At 43.7% G+C, this 19,838-nt stretch overlaps 1 protein-coding gene across 3 annotated transcripts in view; it reads right to left on the reverse strand.

The window, feature by feature from the left end:
* IL20RB (interleukin 20 receptor subunit beta) overlaps nt 1-19,838 on the reverse strand; it is a 34,518-nt gene that overhangs the window by 11,235 nt on the left and 3,445 nt on the right. For 2 of the 3 annotated variants that reach the window (XM_043474334.1, XM_043474335.1), the window contains exons 2-4: nt 6,196-6,322; nt 4,455-4,645; nt 297-421 (exon numbers count right to left, since the gene is read on the reverse strand). In XM_043474334.1, coding sequence (XP_043330269.1) covers nt 297-421; nt 4,455-4,645; nt 6,196-6,322 — 443 coding nt within the window. Of the gene's footprint in view, nt 1-296; nt 422-4,454; nt 4,646-6,195; nt 6,347-19,838 lie in introns of all 3 variants that reach the window. The other variant, XM_043474333.1, reaches the window with a different exon arrangement.

Raw genomic sequence — 19,838 nt, forward strand, 5'->3', positions numbered from 1 at the left:
CAGGTATTGTGGATCCAACTATGACAGAGTTTAAGGCAAGGAGGTGGCCCCCCTACTTCAGCGAATGTGTCCTGAGACAGTTCCCAGCCAAAGTCTGGGTTGGACCAAGGCAGTCCTTTGCGTTTGACGCTGCCAGCATTGTCAGCCTACACCCATCTCTGTGTTCCCGCATTTCACCCAGGCCTGCTCATCCTCTGGCCACCCCAGACAGTGGGCACCGCAGGGGCCGGCCCTCCTCATCCAGTTCTCAGAGCTTCTCCAAAGTCTGACTCAAAGGCCCAGGCTGCAAGTCTCACCTTGGCACCGGGCTCCCTTCTCCAGTAGGACACGAAGAACTCAAAATGGGGCCCCAGGTCTTCCAGCTTAATAAGCAGGTGGAAGCCGTCCATGGTGATCTCCATCCTAGGTGGGGTGAGGATAGCTGTTGGCAAGACAAGGGCAGAGTCAAAGCCAGTCCCAGACAGGACTGATTTCTGTCCAGGGAGACCATGACCAAACCATCAGTGGAAACACACCAGGCTCATGAGAGGGGAGGGGTTTTGATGTGGCTTCATAGCATGCAGAAGCAAGCACTGTACTCAGTAGGTGCTCAGTAAACTCTTTGTGAATGATGAGCAAATGAAAAAAACAAACAACCATTTAGTACAATTCACATAGATATATACCATCTGCTGCTAACTTTCAAACATCAGCAGATCAGCAGCCTGTGGATGGGGTTGGCCTTTCTATTCCCAGTCCAAGGAGTCTTCATCTCATAGCTTTATGGGAGATGTTGGAAAGTCAGAGGGTTTTACAAATTCCAAGAATCAGGTCTAGTAATTACAGCCTAAGCACAAACATCATCTTTCATGTTATTGGATCCAAAACAGAGAGACCCGCAGACCCCATGGATGCTTTCCACTTAGCAGACCAGGAACCAAAGGGCCCACACAGACAGTCTTCAGTCCCTGCCTACTGATGATGGATCCAGACCTTCCTCTCAGATTCAGACACTGCCAGACCAGAAAGACACCCCAATGGTGGGCTGTGGCTTGGGAGTGTGTTCTGGCTAAATCCTCCTGCACTGGGGTCAGTGGACACTCAACAGAAAGGCAGTTCCTGCAGGGAGTTTTCAGAGAACAAAGTATTTCCTGGCATCTAAAAAGCTGCCTGGAAAGGGGACAGGAGGACTTGGGAAGTCAGGGGCCAACTGTGCAAAACATACCCGGATCAGAGGATTCATATGAGCACACAGCAGTGCTAGAACTGCCTCTGAAACACCTCCAGTAAGAAAGGAGATGGTTGACTCCTCCACTTTTAAGTTAAGCATGATTAGAATTGGATCCCCTGATCTCCATCTACGTGGAGAATAGAATTAGACAAAATGACCACGTGTCATTTCAGTTCAGATGATTTTTTGACAATGTTGGGGCAGGAACCTCTTTCCTATGTACTCTACATACTCATTTCATTTAATCCAACCAGCAAGTTTCAGAAAGTAAATACTACTCCTATTTACAGATGACATAGCAGACCCTCAGAGAGGTTAAGTGACATTCCCAGAGTCATCCAGTGAATGACCAGACCTGAGCTCACGTCTTTCCACGTTTCTAGACTCTGCTGTGTGGGGTGTTTTTAACTCCCAAGGAACAGGATGCACTTAGATCACTTAAATCAGACTCTAGGGATGGGTCCCAGAGATCAGGGGTTCTAAAGCTCTTCTGTGACTTGAATTTGCATTGAGGTTAAGAACCGCTGCTCTCAACAGGGTTCCCTTTAAGAACTGGGGATCCTTTCCAAGACGGCCTTAAAACCAGATTTTTCATGTCTGAGGAGAAGTCGGGGTGGGGTTTTTCAAAGGCCAAAAAGCAGACGTCATGCCCTGAGGAGTGTCAATTTCCTCCCAGTTCTGCAGCTGGGTCCACCTGCGTGAGGACCCTCATCCTCTGCTTCTGGGGCAGGTACAGAGACACCTTTCCTCAGCTCCTCGGCAGCGAGCCCTTTTCCTGTTTATACTGGCCTTCTCAAGAACAAGTTGCTACCGCACACACCCACCCCCAGAGCTGTGTAGACACTTCCTTATCTCCAAATGCCCCGTGCCTGCATTTCCAACAACAGCTGCCAGCCTCCAGCAATGATCTTGGCTGGAAGCCTGTGCTTCCAGGAGCCAGAGGGAGGTGGTGCTGGAGCTGCCTAGGCACTGTGGGTGGGGGTAGAGCTGCAACAACCTCCGGTGCCCCCTCGGCTCCCCCAGGGCCTGGCACTGCTTCCACCATGTCCTGCCAGTGCCGTGGGAGCGAGGGCAGGCAGAGGAGCCCACATCCTGCACCAAAATTCCTACTGGTATCCATTCCAGAAGGACCTTCCTGTAGCTCAAACGGTAAAGAATCTGCCTGTGATGCAGGAGACCAGGGTTCGATCCCTGGGTCGGGAAGATCCTCTGGAGAAGGGAATGGCAATCCTCTCCAGTATTCTTGCCTGGAGAATTCCATGGACAGAGAAGACTGGTGGGCTACAGTTCGTGGGGTTGCAAAGAGTCGGACACGAGTGAGCAACTAACACACACACACATCCATCCCAGTGGTCCCACTCCCGCCCCCTAGCTCTTCCTTTCTTCTTCTGCTCACTGGCTCTCAGCTCTGGGCATATCCCTAGGGTAATAACAATAATACAAATAGCTGAGTGCTATTACAAGGCAACACTGCCGCCAGCATTTGCATTTTTCATCTCACCCCCAGCCACCCACTGAAACAAGCCGTTGCCTCTCTCACAAAGCAGCTGAGCCAGGATTTGAACCCCGTCTGTCTGACTCTGGAGGACCAAGTTCTCTCTCAGATCCACCTTCATTTTCCTCAACCTCCTCCAGCAGGGGCTCCCTCACCTTCTAACCCTCCTGGTTTCTCCCAACCCCCACACTCCTCAGGAAGCTCTGACTCACTCCATTAATTTAGAGGCTGCCCCGACATCCCTGTGTCCTCACTCCCAGCAGAGGGTCACCTGTCACACAGAGAATACAGGTCCCCGAAGACCTTTCATTTGCCTTTCCTGTGTGTCCCGGGGGGTCACATCATCGCCCACAGCTGTCTTTCCACCTCTACTCAATCCCCCAGTGGGCAGCCTGCCCAACATCCCGCCTCCTCCTGCTCCATGAAACCACTTTCAAGAGGACCAATTTGGGGCCCTCCCTCAGGGCCAGCAGCAGCTCGTCTGTTCTCCCCTCTGACTCCCTGTCCAGCACTACTGGTGCCCTCCCCTCCATTCTCTTTAAACCCTAGGTTTCCCAGAATCCTAGTCTGGTTCTATTTGTCCTCATATCTTGTCCCTGGACACCCTCACCTGCTCTCAAGCCATTAGCTATTAATTTCATTTTGTGTGTCTGTGACCTGTCTGAGTCCCAGGGCCTGATTCCCAACTGCCAGTCAGACATCCATGGGATGATGTCTGATAGGAATCTCAACCTCAAAGAGCCCAAAGCCAGCAGCATCTCTTATTCCTCAGACCAGCCACTCCTGCTGGGTTCTCTTCCTTGGATGGCATTCCTACTAACCCCATCTGGAAGCTGGGTGCCATCACCATCTCCCCCAACTCTGTCTCACGGGAACTGGCCACCAAGCTCTGTCCTTTCTAACTCAACCATGTCTCTAGAATCTGTCCTCTTCATCCCATCTCTCCCCTTCCTTTAGGATCACGATCCACCTTGGTTCAGCTGGAATGTTACAGCCCTCTCTTCACTCTTCCCATGGCCTGCAGGTCTGTCCTACTCCAGTTCACTTTACACCACAGCCAGAGAGATTGTTCTGTAGACAGACCTGGCCCAGATCCCCTCCTCTTCCATGACTCTCCTCTACTGATCTGATGAGACTTCATGTTGAAGCCGTTCACCATGTGACCAGCTGCTTCCTCACCCCCAGCCATCCTGACCCTGCTCCTGCTCTTTCCCCTCACACCCTTCTACACACTGGGCATTGTTTGCACTCTACCATTTTGGTCACCAATCCAGATTCTTCCCTTACATCTTTCTCAATACATTTGCCAGGTTCCATTGCTATAGAAAAGTTATTTATTTCCAAAGGGCTGTGTTTGGTCACTCTGATCATATAGAGACCCTATTGCCAAAGAAGATGCTCACACAGGCAACAAAGATGGGGACAGTGAGGCCTCAGATGGGAGGCAGTGTTAAGAGTTAATGATGTATGATCACGCTAGGGAGAGGCCGTCCTAGCGCCTCTACCCACTTCCAGAGCACTTTTCCTTCCAGAGACAGTCAGGAATGACTTCCAAAGTCTCATTTCAGAATGAGAGAGAGGAAGCAGCTAGCAATGTTTTCAACAGACCAGTTAGGGTTGTTTATGTTTGCAGCATTCTGACTTTGTAAGACTCATTTGATGCTGAAAAGAATCCCAACAGTCTCAGTGAGCACTGCTGCTGAAGCAGAGGCTGCTGGGGGCGGGGGAGTAAGGAGAGAAGGGCCTTACTTGAGTTTTGGTTAAAGCGGTGCTTCAGGGTGCTCCAGGCCGAGGTCAGTGAGCCCAGGGTGGCCCTGACCCGGAGGCTGTATGACACAGTGGCGGTGATGTCCTCCGTGATGTCACACTCAGGCCTTTGGGTGGCTGAGCACCAGCTGCTGGGGATCCAGATGTGGCTCGTGTACAAACTCTCATACTCCCTGGCCAAAGAGAGGAGGGGACAGCGTCACACCAGGCCCTTCCACCCAGGCTCAATGACGGTTTCAAGTAAACGTCTCCTCCGCTAACTTTTTATAGGCCAGGAAAACAAGCATTTGCTCCACGTTCCGTTCCTCCCCTCTCCTCCGTCACCAACCAGCCTTTCTTCCTGACTCCTTCTCCAAAGACAAGGGAGAACCAGGCATCAACCCCGCTCTGTCCTGGTCTCTCCATCTGCACGGTCACCACCCTAGTCTCAGCTACTGTCACCCCTTGCCTCGCTGTGTCTCGACAGATCTTCCTACTTCCCTTCCTGCCAGCCTTCAAACCATTTGTCACTCAGCAGAGCATTTCTCTCCTTAGTGACTTCCAAATAGCCTAGAATGGAATGCACACTCTTCCCGGCTGACAAGACTCTCTGGCCTTCTGCCTCCACCCGTAAAGGCGACGCTCCCTCCACACAGTCCTCCTCACCATTCCTCCAACTTAGCAAGTGTTTGTTGTGTCTCAGTGCCCTGCCCCCGCTTTCACACTGGTTGCCTGCTCCTGTCCTTCAGATATGGGCTTAAATATCACATCCTCAGACGGACCTTCCCTAACCATCAGATAAAGAGCTGCCACAGCGCCAACTCGCTGTTGCATTGGATTTTAGCTCCCTCCTAGAACTGATTTCTATCTGAACTTACCTACAGCAGTGCTGCCTGATAGAACTTCCTGTGATGGTGAAAACCTTCTGTATTCGTGTTGTTTTATACGGTAGCCGGTAGCCACAGATGGCTATTAAGAACTTGAAAAGTGGCTCATATGACTAGGAAACAGACTTTTGAATTTAATTTTGATTAATTTAAGTATAAATAACTGTCCATGGCTAGTGGCTACCACGTTGGACAGTGCAGACCTAGTGTACTTATTTCTTTAAGTTTTTACTGTCTCCTCCTCCAAATGTGATCTTCTGCCTGGAAACTTTGTGGTCTGTACCCCTGAGCTGAGGAGAATGTCTACGCATGTGGCTGCTTGGTTTGTATGAATTGTTAATGAGCTTTATTGAGTACCTTCTGTGTCAATCCTTGACAGCTCTGAGGGCCTGGACACCTAGAGAAGGACCAGCTGACCTATAGGGTCAAAATGTGTTTTGTCTCCTGGGGGCAAGCATACAGTCAGGAAAACTGAGGTCTCCTCGCCCCCTAAGAGATCTGAGTCTCCAAATAATTTCTGTTCCTCAAGTCAGAGGCAAACTCATTTCATCTTAAGATTTTCTTCAGCTTTAGACAACTGACTCACTGTTGGAAAGAAGCTTCACGAAAATGTGTTTATATACGCTTGTGTTCCCAGAGAATTCACTGTTAAATCCATGGGACAACTTCCCTTGTTGCTCCAGTTCTCTCAGGGCCCATGAAGACAGAGGAGGCAGATGAAAGGAAATCATCTTTCTCTGGGCTCACAAAGCCTTCTGGAGCTCTGGAATGAGGGCTGTGCCTCCAGGAATCAACTACTGCCTAAAGGAGAGAAACTAAAAAACAAAACAATAGCAAGAACAACAGTAAAAACTCACCCCTGGTACTCGACAGAGTAGTGTGTTACTCCTTCAGGCACAATGACTGGGCTCCATGTCAAGACATGCTTCATATTGACTGACTGTACGGAGAGGTTCTGAGGGGCAGGCAGAACAGCCAGTCCATCTGGGACCAAGGGAGACAGACAAGCTGACAAGGTGAATTCACCTCAGGGAATGCCGCAGCTTCAGGTTAGTTTCTAATGAAAAGTCAAACATGCTTAGGAACTAGTCAGTCAGTCAGTTCAGTCGCTCAGTCGTGTCTGACTCTTTGCAACCCCATGAATGGCAGCACGCCAGGCCTCCCTGTCCATCACCAACTCCCGGAATTTACCCAAACCCATGTCCATTGAGTCGGTGATGCCATCTAGCCATCTCATCCTCTGCCGTCCCCTTCTCCTCCTGCCCTCAATCTTTCCTACCATCAGGGTCTTTTCAAATGAGTCAGCTCTTCGCATCAGGTGGCCAAAGTATTGGAGCTTCAGCTTCAACATCAGTCCTTCCAATGAACACCCACAACTGATCTCCTTTAGTATGGACTGGTTGGAACTAGAAGCAACTCTAATTTTACCATATTTGTGTTCATGCTAAATATTGCTATCATCATTGTAATTCTCCCTTTGGTGATAGAATAGCATATTAACATTAAACAATATTATGCATGTGTATGGGTGCTTAGTCGTGACCAACTCTTTGTGACCCTTTGGAATATAACCTGCCAGTCTCCTCTGTCCATGAGATTTTCCTGGCAAGAATACTGGAGTGGGTTACCATGCCCTCCTCCATGGGGATCTTCCAGACCCAAGGATCAAACCCACATCTCCTGCATCTCCTGCATTGCAGGCTGAATCTTTACCACTGAGCCATCTGTAAAACCCAGTTTATATTAATAATAATAGCTAATATTATTGACATTAATAATGGTTAGTATTTTTGGTCACCTGATGCAAACAGCCAACTCATTGGAAAAGTCCCTGATGCTGGGAAAGATTGAAGGCAGAAGGAGAAGAGGGCATCAGAAGATGAGATGGCTGGATGGCATCACCGATGCAATGGACATGAACTTGGGCAAACTTTGGGAGATGGTGAGGGACAGGGAGACCTGGCGTGCTGCAGTCCATGGGGTCACAAAGAGTCGGACATGACTGGGCAACTGAACAACAATATTACTGAGCACTTACCAAGCTCTATCTATGCCGTGTGCTCGGCTATCACATGATTATCTCATTTAATTCTCATGACCATACTGGGATGTTAGGACCATCAGTTTCTCTGTTGTACAAGTGAGAAAACTGAAGCACAATGTACCAACCCTTGGGTCACATTGGCCGCGATGCAGGCCTGGACTTTGTTTGGACTTTGCCACTGACTTTGTGGCCGTAAACACATTGCGTAAACCTGAGCTCTCCACCTCTACATGGCAAACCCATGTCAGCTCCTGCCAGCTTCTCATCACCGCCCTCTCTTGCTACTGCCATCCTCAGGTATCAAAGCAATTCCTTTGTGTCCCCAATACGGCCAAATGGGACACAGCTGCTATTTGGGAAGTGCAGGCTCAGACGGCCATGGAAGGAGTCCAGTACAGAAAGGCACCAAGCCAGTTCCGAGACTCCGCCCCAGACAGCCTTCAGGCCTCTGAGCCAGACGAGACCCAAGCATCTGCTCACGCAGCTGCGTGCCCAGAGTGTGCACACAGTGGGTCTACAGCGTGCACACAGAATCAAAGCGGCCTGTGAAGCTGATCCCTTATAAGAACTTCGCAGCCCCAGTCCAGACCTTCTACTGTGGTCTTCCTCTCTGACTTTTACTCACTCCTCTTTTAATGCCCAACACCTGCCTCCTTTTGCTGTTACAGTTGCAGTGACAGCATCAACAGCACAGTGTGTATGAGGCTGGGACCCTCGCCTGGGACTTTTCATCTCTGTGTCTGTCTCCAAATTGGCACCTGCTGTTCGTTATCAAGTCCTGTAACCATGAGGGGATGGGGGCTGCCGGGAACATCCCACTTAGTGCCCTTGTGGGCACTAATGCAGGACCCTGGTGATGCAGCCCAGTCTCACACTTGGCATCCAGGGCCTGGCCTGTGAGGAAACACCTGGGGTGCCCTCAAGGGAGGCTTCCTGCCCTCCCCACCCTTATACTTGTCGTCACCCAAGGGAAGAAAGGGAAAAGAGCCAGCTGCAGTAAGATAGCACAGGAGGGCAGGGCGTGGTCCCCTCTGACATGCTTCCTCTGGTGAAGTAGACAAAACATTTCTCTAGTCAGATATGTGGGGACTTTAAAACTATAAACATAAAGCTTGAATTCATAATTCTAAAACTCTCAAAAATGAAATCTCCTGGCCCGATAATTATACTGGAGAATATGAATGTGAGATGTGAGAGTTGAACCATAAAGAAAGCTGAGCACTGAAGAATTGATGGTTTCGAACTGTGGTGATGGAGAAGACTCTTGAGAATCCCTTGGACAGCAAGGAGACCCAACCAGTCTATCCTAAAGGAAATCAGTTCTGAATATTCATTGGAAGGACTGATGCTGAAGTACTTTGGCCACCTGATGTGAGGAGCTGACTCACTGGAAAAGTGTCTGATGCTGGGAAAGATTGAGGGCATGAGGAGAAAGGGGGAACAGAAGGTAAGATGGTTGGATGGCATCATCAGCTCAATGGACATGAGTTTGAGCAAACTCTGGGAGACAGTGAAGGACAGGGAAGCCTGGCATGCTGCAATCCATGTGGCCACAGAGTCGGATACTACTTATCAACTGAACAACAACAAAAACTATGAAATAGTTAAAGAGAAAGTAGTACCAATTTTATACAATATCTTCCAGAAATGAAAGAGGAAAAAACTTACTTTATGGGGTCAGTATTACCCTGATTCTGCAATCAGACAAAGATTATGTATATTTTTTAAAAAGCAAAAGACTACAGATCAATATATCTCAGGCACTTAGATGCAAAAATCTTTGACAAATACAATCAAAATTTGGTGTTGTATAAGACTATACACCCTGATCAAGTGGGATTTATTCCAGGTATGCAAGGCTGCTTCAGTATTTGAAAATCAATTAATGTAATCCACCATATCAATAAGATAAAGAAGAAAAATCATATAATTGTTTCAACTGACACCAAGAAAACATTTACAAAATTCAACACCCGTTCCTAATTTTAAAACAAAACAAGAAGAAAAAAAGAAACCGTTTCTTTGAATTATGAACAACAGGAATTATCTCAATTTGATAATGGATTTTCCTGGTGGTGCAGTGGATAGAAATCTGCCTGCCAATGCAGGAGACACAGGTTTGATCCCTGATCCGGGAAGATCCCACGTGCCGTGGAACAACTAAGCCCATACAGTACAACTACTAAGCCCAAGTTCTAGAGCCTGCCAGCCGCAACTACTGAAATCTGTGCACCTAGAACCTGTGCTCCACAGTAAGAGAAGCCACGGCAATGAAGAGAGCAGCCCCTGCTCACTGCACCTAAAGAAAGCCCATGCAAATCAATGAACACCCAGCAGAGCCAAAAATAAAAATGAAAAAAACAACCTACAGCTAACATCTTGTTCAATGGTGAAAGACTGGATGCTTTTTCCCTACATCAAGAATGAGGCAAGGATGCCCACACTTATCACTTTTATTCAACCTTGTACTAAAAGTTCTAGCAACTGTAATAAGGCAAACAAAGAAAGTAAAAGACATTACAGCTTGGAAAAGAAGTGATAAATCTCCCTCTATTTCCAGGTGGCATGTTAGGGTATGTAGGAAATCCCACAGAATCTACCAAAAAAGCCTCCAAAAACTAATAGTGAGTTTGACAAGTTCATAGGATACAAGATAAACATAAAAAAAATTAGTTGTATCTCTAAATACTAGCAATGAACACTTATATGCAGAAACTTAAAATATTATTTGCAATCACTGCCCCTCTCCAAAAGAAAAACTCAGGTATAAATCTAACGAAACTTACCTAAGATTTCTATGGGGAAAACACCATAATGCCAGTGAAAAAATTTCAAAGAAAATCTAAATAGATGGAGAGGCATACTGTGCTCATGGATTGGACAGCTCAACATAGTTAAAATGGCAATTCTCCCCAGATTGATATATACATTTAACAGGATTCCTATCAAAAACCCAGCAAGGTTTTTTGGGGGGAGATAGGCAAGCTTGTTCTAAAATTTATGAGAAAAGGTAAAGGAACAAGAATAAAACAATTTTGAAATAGCAAAAGGCAAGAGAACTCAATCTACCCAATTTTAAAACTTACAATAATTAAGACTGTATGGTATTGACAAAGAAATAGACACATAGATTGATGAAACAATATAGACATCCCAGAAATAGACCCACACAAATATGCTCAGCTGATTTTTGGCAAAGGTACAAAAGCAATTCACTGAAGGAAGGAAAGCCTTTTCAACAAACAATATTAGAGCAATTGGATATTTGCAGGCAAACAAAAAACCTCAACCTACATCTCACATGTTTACAAAAATTAACTCAAAGTAGACCGTGGACTTGATGTAAAATGTGAAAGCATAAAACTTTTAGGAAATACATAGGAGAAAATCTTCAGGGCCAAAGATTTCTTACACTTGACACTCAAAGCATGATTTATAAAAGAAAAAATTTATAAACAGGCATCATCAAAATTAAAATCTCTTGTACTACAAAGACCCTGTTAAGAGGATGAAAAGACGGGATACAGACTAGGAGAAACCATTTGCAAACAATATATCTCACAAAGGATTTATATCTAGAACATATATATAAAGAATACTCAAAACCCAACAGTAAAAAAGCAAGCAATTCAATTAGAAAATGAGTAAAAGACATGAAGAGTCATTTCACCAAAAAAGCACACACAGATGGCAAATAAGCACATGAAAATATGTTCAATATCATTAGCTATTAGGGAAATGCAAATTAAAACTTCCATGAGAGAGTGCCACACAGCTATCAGAATGACTAAAAATTCTTAAAGTGACAAAACCAAACCCTGGTGAGGATGCAGAGAAAGTGGATCCCTCATACATCACTGGGTGGGAACATAGAGTGGTACCACCACACTGGAAGATAGTTCAGCAGTTTCTTGCAGAACTAAACTTGTAAATTACTACAACAACCCAGCAAGTGCACTCTTGGGCATTTACCCCAAGGTAATGAAAATTTATATCACACAAAGTCTGCACAACAAATGTCCATAAACAAAATGGAATCAGCCCAGATGCCCATAGGTGAATGGTTAAACAAATATGGTATATCCAATAAAAAGGAACAAACTACACAAAACAATCTGGATGAATCTCCAGGGAATTACACCAACTGAAAGAAGTCAAACCCCCAGTTACATACCGTATAATTCTATTTTTATAACATTTTCAAATGACAAAATTTTACATTTTGACAGATTAATGGTTTCCAGGAGTTAGGAAGAGTGGGGAAAGGCACAGTAGTGAGAGATGGGTGAGGTTATAAAAAGGTAACAAGACATACCATTGTTATATTGGAAATGTTCAGTATCTTGACTGTGGTGATAAATATACAAACCTTCACACCACACACACACACACACATTCTCAAACAAATGCAAGTAAAGCTGGGGAAATCTGAATAAGATGTGTGGATTTTGTCAATACCTAGGATTTCAATATCCTAGTTGTAGTATTATACTATTGTTTTGCGAAATACAATTGGGGAAACTGGGTTTTCTGTATTATTTCCTTTTTTAAAATTTATTTGGCTACACCAAGTCTTAGTTGGGCATGAGGGATCTTTTTTAGTTGCAGCATGCAGGATTTTTTTTTTTTTTTAGTTGTGGCATGTGAGATCTAGTGGCATGTGAGATCTAGTTACCTGACCAGGGATCAAACCCAGGGCCCCCTGCATTGTGGGGGTGGAGTCTTAGCCACTGGACCACCGAGGAAGTCCTTTTGTGTTATATTATGAAAAGTGTGAAAGTGTTAGTTGCTCAGTCATGTCCAATTCTTTGCGACCCCATGGCCTATAGCCCGCAGGCTCCTCTGTCCATGGGATTCTCCAGGCAAGAATACTGGATTGGGTTGTCATTTCCTACTCCAGGGGATCTTCCTGACCCAAGGATTGAACCAGGGTCCCCTGCATTGCAGGCAGATTCTTCACCATCTGAGCCACCAGGAAAACCCAGTTATTTCTTATAACTGCATAAAAATCTAGAATTACAATGAAATTTCAGGTAAAAAATACAGTGTCATCATACCTAAAAAATTAATATTAATTCTGATTATCTGAATGACAGGAAACATTTTAAAAGACCATGATAGGATAAATTCAAACAGGATGAAATGCCTCTAGGAAAAAAGTTGTAGAATTAAGTGCAGTCAATTAAATCAGCGAGGGAGACCTGTTTAGGGAGGGAGATCTAATGATTAGCTGTCCCAATGATTAGGGCACTCACCAAGGCTTTAAGGAAGACACTCTGAGGTTGAATTCCTGGGTAAGTCTTTCTTCATGAAGGACACACAGGTAGGACAACAGCAAGAGACGCCCCAACTTTTAGGTCACTCCATTATGCTATGCAACAGTTTGCGCTTGTGTAACTATCTTCACCTAGCTGTGAAGTTCCAAATCTAACTCCACTATGGGCAAAATACTGTCTCATTCCTATATTAACATGAAAATTACTGCTTCTTTCTGAGCCCTATAAGCAACATCTTCAATATCTTTATGCCACTTGTATAGTACATTCCAAATTCTATCTTTGTTTCACTGTAGTTTATGTAGCACACACACACACATTGGGAATGAGATGGAAAATCAGTAAACCAGTGAACTACTGATGCCAAGGTATGTTTAACTGGGTTACATAGAAAGTAAGGCAGAGGACTTCCCTGATGGTCCAGTGGTTAAGAATCTGCCTTCCAAGGCAGGGGGCATGGGTTCAGTCCCTGGTCTGGGCACTAAGATCCCACATGCTGTGCAGCCAAAATTTAAAATTAAAAAAAAAACTAAGATGGCACTACATGAGGAAGGGTCTGTTTTATGCTAGGACACTAAATAGGGAACTCTAGTTTCAGCTCAACTCTAAGCGACAGTGACTCCTTTCACCTATGAAAGGTTTTTAAATCACCTCCAATTGTTTGAGAAGGCACACAGTGGTCCTTAGAACACAATTCAGTGGAGAAAAAGAAAACTCTGTCATCCACCCAGCAATCTCACTAACAAGAAATGTCATCTAACAGCCAGGAGTAATGTGTATTGAAGTCAAGTCTCTGAAGAAACCAGTTAATAGACACTCTCCCTGATGTAAATAAGCAAATACAAAAACAAAGAATACAGTTAAGGGACTTCCCTGGTGGTCCACTGTCCAAGGCAAGGGGTGCAGGTTCCATCCCTGGTCGGGGAGCTAACATCCCACAGCTCTCACAGACAAAATACAAAATGTAAGACAAAAGTAATATTGTAACAAATTCAATAAAGACTTTTAAAAAAGACTTAAAAAAAAATACAGTCAAGGGGAAAGGGGAGAGTAAGCCTGTAGTGTGAATGGGAAAGACACATTAGCCACAGGAAGGAGGGTGCAAAATGGGAAGAGTTTTTTCCTCAGCCACACTGGATGAGAATTCTCATTGGAGCTGGAGTGAGATGTTGGAATATCTTCTGAATGATCATTTGGTTCCTCTGAATAGCTATGCCCTTATCACTATAGAAAATCACTCTCTTCTAGCCATCTGACTCAGTATCTCAAGAAGGCCCACAGGGTGGAGCCTCTTGGATGGTGTTTCCAACAAAGACTGGAGCTGGGTGACTGTGACCTGACTATTAAGATCTTGGTGCTCAGTGTGACAAAACTAGCTAAGCAACATTTTTTGCACACAGATGCATTCACAAAGCTGATCCCTTTTTCTCGTGGCCTGTTCGTTTTCTATTGCACTGTAATAAATTCCCGCAAAGGCAGTATCTTAAAACAACACAGATTTATTATTTTCCAGTTCCATAGGTCAGGAATCTGAATCAGGTCGAACTGAGCTAATATCAAGGCGTTGGCAGAAGAGCAGGTTCCAGGGAAGACTGTTTTCTTGCCATTTCCAGTTGCTGGGACAAGGCCCCACCTTCTTGCGCACGGCCCCTCTTTCCTCCATCTTCAAAGCCAACAATGGCTGGTTAAGTCCCTTTAATGTTTCAAATTTTTCCTGCCTCTTTTTCTGTCCTCCCATTCCTCTCTCCCTGGATCCAGGAAAGCTTCTCAGTTTTGAAGGACTCATGTGATTAGATTGAGCCCATCCAATAATCCAAGATAATCTCCTAATCTCAAAATCCCATAACATCAATCACGTCTTTAAAATCCATTTTTCCACAGGAGATAACATATCCACAGTTTCCAGGAATTAGAGTGCTAACATCTTGAATTCCCCCAGTGGTCCAATGGTTAAGACTCTGTGCTCCCAATGCAAGGGGTAGGGGTTCAATCCCTGGTCAGGGAACTAAGAACCCACAAGTCACACTGTCAAATAAGTGTTTTTTGAAAAAGAATGTGGACATCATTGGGGGACCATCATTTTGACTACCACCACAAAGGGCTTGCACTTTAGGGGATACTGGTACTACAAACTGACATGACATGTCTCTCAATTACAGTAGATTATTTCAAGAGAATCCCCTTGTATGTGACCTGAACAAAAGAGCAAGGCTGAGCTAGGACATGGCTGCTAAACAAGTTGCTGGCATCACCTGTTGCCTAGTAACTAGTGCCCACATCCCAGTTTCAAGGTACACAAACCAGTTCATGCCTCAGGAAAGTGGTCTTTTGTTTCAGGATCTTGAAGTACGGTCTGGATCAGCAGCAGCACAAAACCCTGCAATCTATGCCCTACTGAACGAGAATCTGCATTTTAACAAGACCGCCCAGGTAATTCATAAACATTAAAGTTTGAGAAGCACTGGTATATAGCGGTTAAACTAACCGTTCTCAATCTTGGCTGCCCATTAGAATCACTGGGGAAGAAGCTTTTTTTTTAAGTTTTATTTTGAAATAATTTCAGCCTTACAGAAGAGTTGCAAAATAGTCCAGAGAGCTCCCATATACCCTTCAGTCAGCCTCCCACATGTACATAACCAGAGAACAAATATGGAAAGGAAGATACTAACATTGGCCCAATATCCATAATGAAGCCTCAGTCTTTATCTGAATTTCACCGAATTTTCCCCTAAATCTCTCTCTTTCTCTCTTGCTCCCTTCCTTCCTCTCTCCCCTCCTTTCTTCCATCCTTTTTTCAGGAACCAGTCCAGGATCCTACATTTAGTTGTCATATCTACTTAAGTCTTCTTCAGTCTGTCCTCAGTCTTTCCTTGACATTTTTGACAGGTACAGGTCAGTAGTTTTGTACGATATTCCTCAGTTTGGGTTTGTCTGACATTTTTTCATGATTTGATTAAGGTTGTACATTTTTGCCATGTACTCACCGGGAGTGTATGATGTTAACATATCTTATGACTGGTGGAGTTACCCTTGACCACTTGGTTAAGGCAGTGTCTTCACTATAAAATTACCATTTTCCCCTTTATAATTTAATAAATGATTTAGGGGAAATACTGTGATACTGTACAAATATTCTTTCTCCTCAAACTTTCATCCATTAATTTTTGTATTTATTGGTGGATGTTACTTGCAACAATCATTGCTATGATGTTCTAGTAGTGGTTTTGTATGTGTTAATTGGAATCTTGTAAGGAAGAGTTCTTCCTGCTCTACCATTTGTGGAGATTTGTAATATATCGGTGTGGACTCATAGAAATTTATTTTATTCTATCAATGTTGATTATGTTACTCAAATTGTTCCATCTTCGGTTATTGGGAGCTATTTTGGATTTTGTGTGCTTTTGACTTACTTTCATCTCTCATTCTCTTTTTTCATGTTATTTTCATTAATAGACTTTTAATTTTTAGAATAATTTTAGATTTATAGGAAAAAGTACAGACAGTAAGTACAGGGTTCTTGTAAACCCTTCACTCAGCTTCCCCTGATGCTAACATCTAATATAGTCATGATATACTTGTCAAAACTAAGAAACTAACATTGGTACATTACTTTTTAATTAAACTCCAAACTTTACTTGGATTTTGCCAAATTTTCCATTGATACTCTTTTCCCATCCCAGGTTCCAACCCAGGATACTTGTGGCATCTTGGTCCCCATCCTTTTTTGAGCACTTCCTTCGTTACTACAAGATGCTCCAAACTTGTACTTTCTCTTCTCAGTTATGAGATAAACCCCTTCTCTAAGGAGTCTAACCCAGGAAGTTTTTAAAAATCCCAGAGCCAAGGCGGCACCCTAGATTAATTAAGTCAGATTTCTGACTGTGAAATCCTGGCATTTGTATTTTTCAAAGTGCTCCAGGTGATTCTAACGTGCACTTGAGATTGAGAACCACTGACCTAGACCTTACTTCTGGGGCCTGAAAGATAGTTAACACTATGAATGATATATGATATCACTTTTACATGGAACCTAAAATACAACACAGAGAACCTGTCTATGAAACAGAAACAGAATCACGGATGTAGAACAGAATGGTGGTTGCCAAGAGGGAGGGGATGGAGGAAGGGGTGGAGTAGGAGTCTGGGGTTAGCAGATGTAAGGTTTTATGGATAGAATGGATAAGCAACAAGGCCCTACTGTATAGCACAGTGAACTGTATTTAATATACTGTGATAAACCATAATAGAAAAGAATATTTAAAAAGAATGTACATATATATATGTATAACTGAATCACTGTGCTGCACAGGAGTAATTAACACAAAATTATAATCAATTATATTTCAATTAAAAAAAACTATGAATGACAAATCCCTAAAGACTTGAGTGTATTTCCCAGTAGGCTCTTGTGTTCCCTGAAGACAGGAGACTGTTTTGTTCATCTTTAATCAGCGCCTAATCCAGAAACTGGCCCATAGTGGGTGTTCAAAAATTTAGAATGAATGAAAACAAAATATGTGAACCAAATCTTGGCTCAGTGAAATTGGCCTCAGCCTGAATTTTTTTCTCCGATTCCTATCTAATTGAGATAACCTGTGAGCAAGAATCCCTTAGAAGAAATGGAGTAGCCATCATAGTCAACAAAAGAGTCCAAAATGCAGTACTTGGGTGCAATCTCAAAAATGACAGAATGATCTCTGTTCATTTCCAAGGCAAACCATTCAATATCACAGTAATCTAAGTCTATGTCCCAACCACTAATGCCGAAGAAGCTGAAGTTGAACGGTACCATGATGACCTACAAGACCTTCTAGAACTAACACCAAAAAAAGATGTCCTTTTCATCATAGGGGACTGGAATGCAAAAGTAGGAAGTCAAGAGATACCTGGAGTAACAGGCAAATTTGGCCTTGGAGTACAAAATGAAGCAGGGCAAAGGCTAACAGTTTTGCCAAGAGGATGCACTGGTCATGGCAAATACCCTCCTCCAAACAACACAAGAGACGACACTACACAGGATCATCACCAGATGGTCAATATTGAAATCAGATTGATTATATTCTTTGCAGCCAAAGATAGAGAAGCTCTGTACAGTCAGTGGAAACAAGACTGGGCAGTAACTGTGGTTCAGATCATGAACACCTTATTGCAGAATTTAGACTTCAATTGAAGAAAGTAGGGAAAACCACTAGACTATCCAGGTAAGACCTAAATCAAATCCCTTATGATTATACAGTGGAAGTGACAAGTAGATTCAAGGGATTAGATCTGATAGGCAGACTGCCTGAAGAACTATGTACAGAGGTTCGTAACATTGTATAGGAGGCGGTGATCAAAATCATCCCCAAGAAAAAGAAATGCAAAAAGGCAAAATGGTTGTCTGAGGAGGCCTTACAAATAGCTGAGAAAAGAAGAGAAGCGAAAAGCATAGGAGAAAAGGAAAGATATACCCATCTGAATGCAGAGTTCCAAAGAATAGCAAGGAGAGATAAGACTTTTTAAAGTGAACAATGAAAAGAGACAGAGGAAAACAATAGAATGAGAAAGACTAGAGACCTCGTCAAGAAACTTAGAGATAACAAGGGAACATTTCATGCATAGATGGGCACAATAAAGGACAGAAATGGTATGGACATAACAGAAGCAGAAGATATTAAGAAGAGGAGGCAAGAATACTCAGAAGAACTAACCAAAAAGTTCTTAAAGACCCAGATAACCACAATGGTGTAATCACTCACTTGGAGCCAGACATCCTGGAGTGTGAAGTCAAGGGGGTCTGGGGAAGCATCACTATGAACAAATCTAGCGGAGGTGATGGAATTCCAGTTGAGCTATTTCAAATCCTAAAAGATGATGCTGTGAAAGTGCTGCACTCAATATGCCAGCAAATTTGTAAAACTCAGCAATGGCCACAGGACTGGAAAAGGTCAGTTTTCATTGCAATCCCAAAGAAAGGCAATGCCAAACAATGTTCAAACTACCGCACAACTGTACTCATTTCACACGCTAGCAAGGCAATGCTTAAATCATTCTAGCTAGGCTTCAACAGTATGTGAGAACTTCCAGAGGTACAAGCTGGATTTAGAAAAGGCAGAGGTACCAGAGATCAAGTTGCCAACATCTGTTGGATCATAGAAAAAGCAAGAGAATTCCACAAAAACATCTACTTCTGCTTCATTGACTACGCCAAAGCCTTTGACTGTGTGGATCACAACAAACTGTGGAAAATCCTGAAAGAGATGGGAATACCAGACCACCTATCTGCCTCCTGTGCAACCTGTATGCAGGTCAAGAAGCAGCAGTTAGAACTGGACATGGAACAATGGACTGGTTCCAAATTGGGAAAGAAATTGTCAAGGCTGTATATTGTCACCCTGCTTATTATTTATTTAACTTATAATTTAACTTATTTGCAGAGTACATCATGCAAAGTACTGGACTGGGTGAAACAGAAGCTGGAATCAAAATTGCTGGGAGAAATATCAATAACCTCAAATATGTAGATGATACCTCCCTAACGGCAGAAAGCAGAGAGGAACCAAAGAGCCTCTTGATGAAGGTGAAAGAGGAGAGTAAAAAAGTTGGCTTAAAACTCAACATTTAAAAAACTAAGATCATGGCATCTGGTCCAATCACTTCATGGCAGATAGATGGGAAACAATGGAAACAGAGACAGACTTTATTTTTGTGGGCTCCAAAATCACTGCAGATGGTGACTGCAGCCGTGAAATTAAAAGATGCTTGCTCCTTGGAAGAAAAGCTATGACAAACCTAGAGAGCATATTAAAAAGCAGAGACATTACCTTGTGGATAAAAGTCCATATAGTCAAAGCTATGGTTTTTCCAGTGGTCATGAATGGATGTGAGAGTTGGACCATAAAGAAGGCTGAGTGCTGAAGCATTGATGCTGTTGAATTGTGGTGCTAGAGAAGACTCTTGAGGGTCCCTTGGACAGCAAGGAGATCAAACCAGTCAAATCTAAAGGATTTCAAGTCTGATTTGAATTCAACCCTGAATATTCACTGGAAGGACTGATGCTGAAGCAGAAGCTCCAATACTTTGGCCATGTGATGCAAAAGGCCAACTCACTGGAAAAGACTAGGAAAGATTGAAGGCAGGAAGAGAAGGGGACAACAGAGGATGAGATGGTTGGATGGCATCACCGACTCAATGGACATGG

This window comes from Cervus canadensis, chromosome 7 (assembly GCF_019320065.1).
Source record: "Cervus canadensis isolate Bull #8, Minnesota chromosome 7, ASM1932006v1, whole genome shotgun sequence".
NCBI lineage: Eukaryota > Metazoa > Chordata > Mammalia > Artiodactyla > Cervidae > Cervus > Cervus canadensis.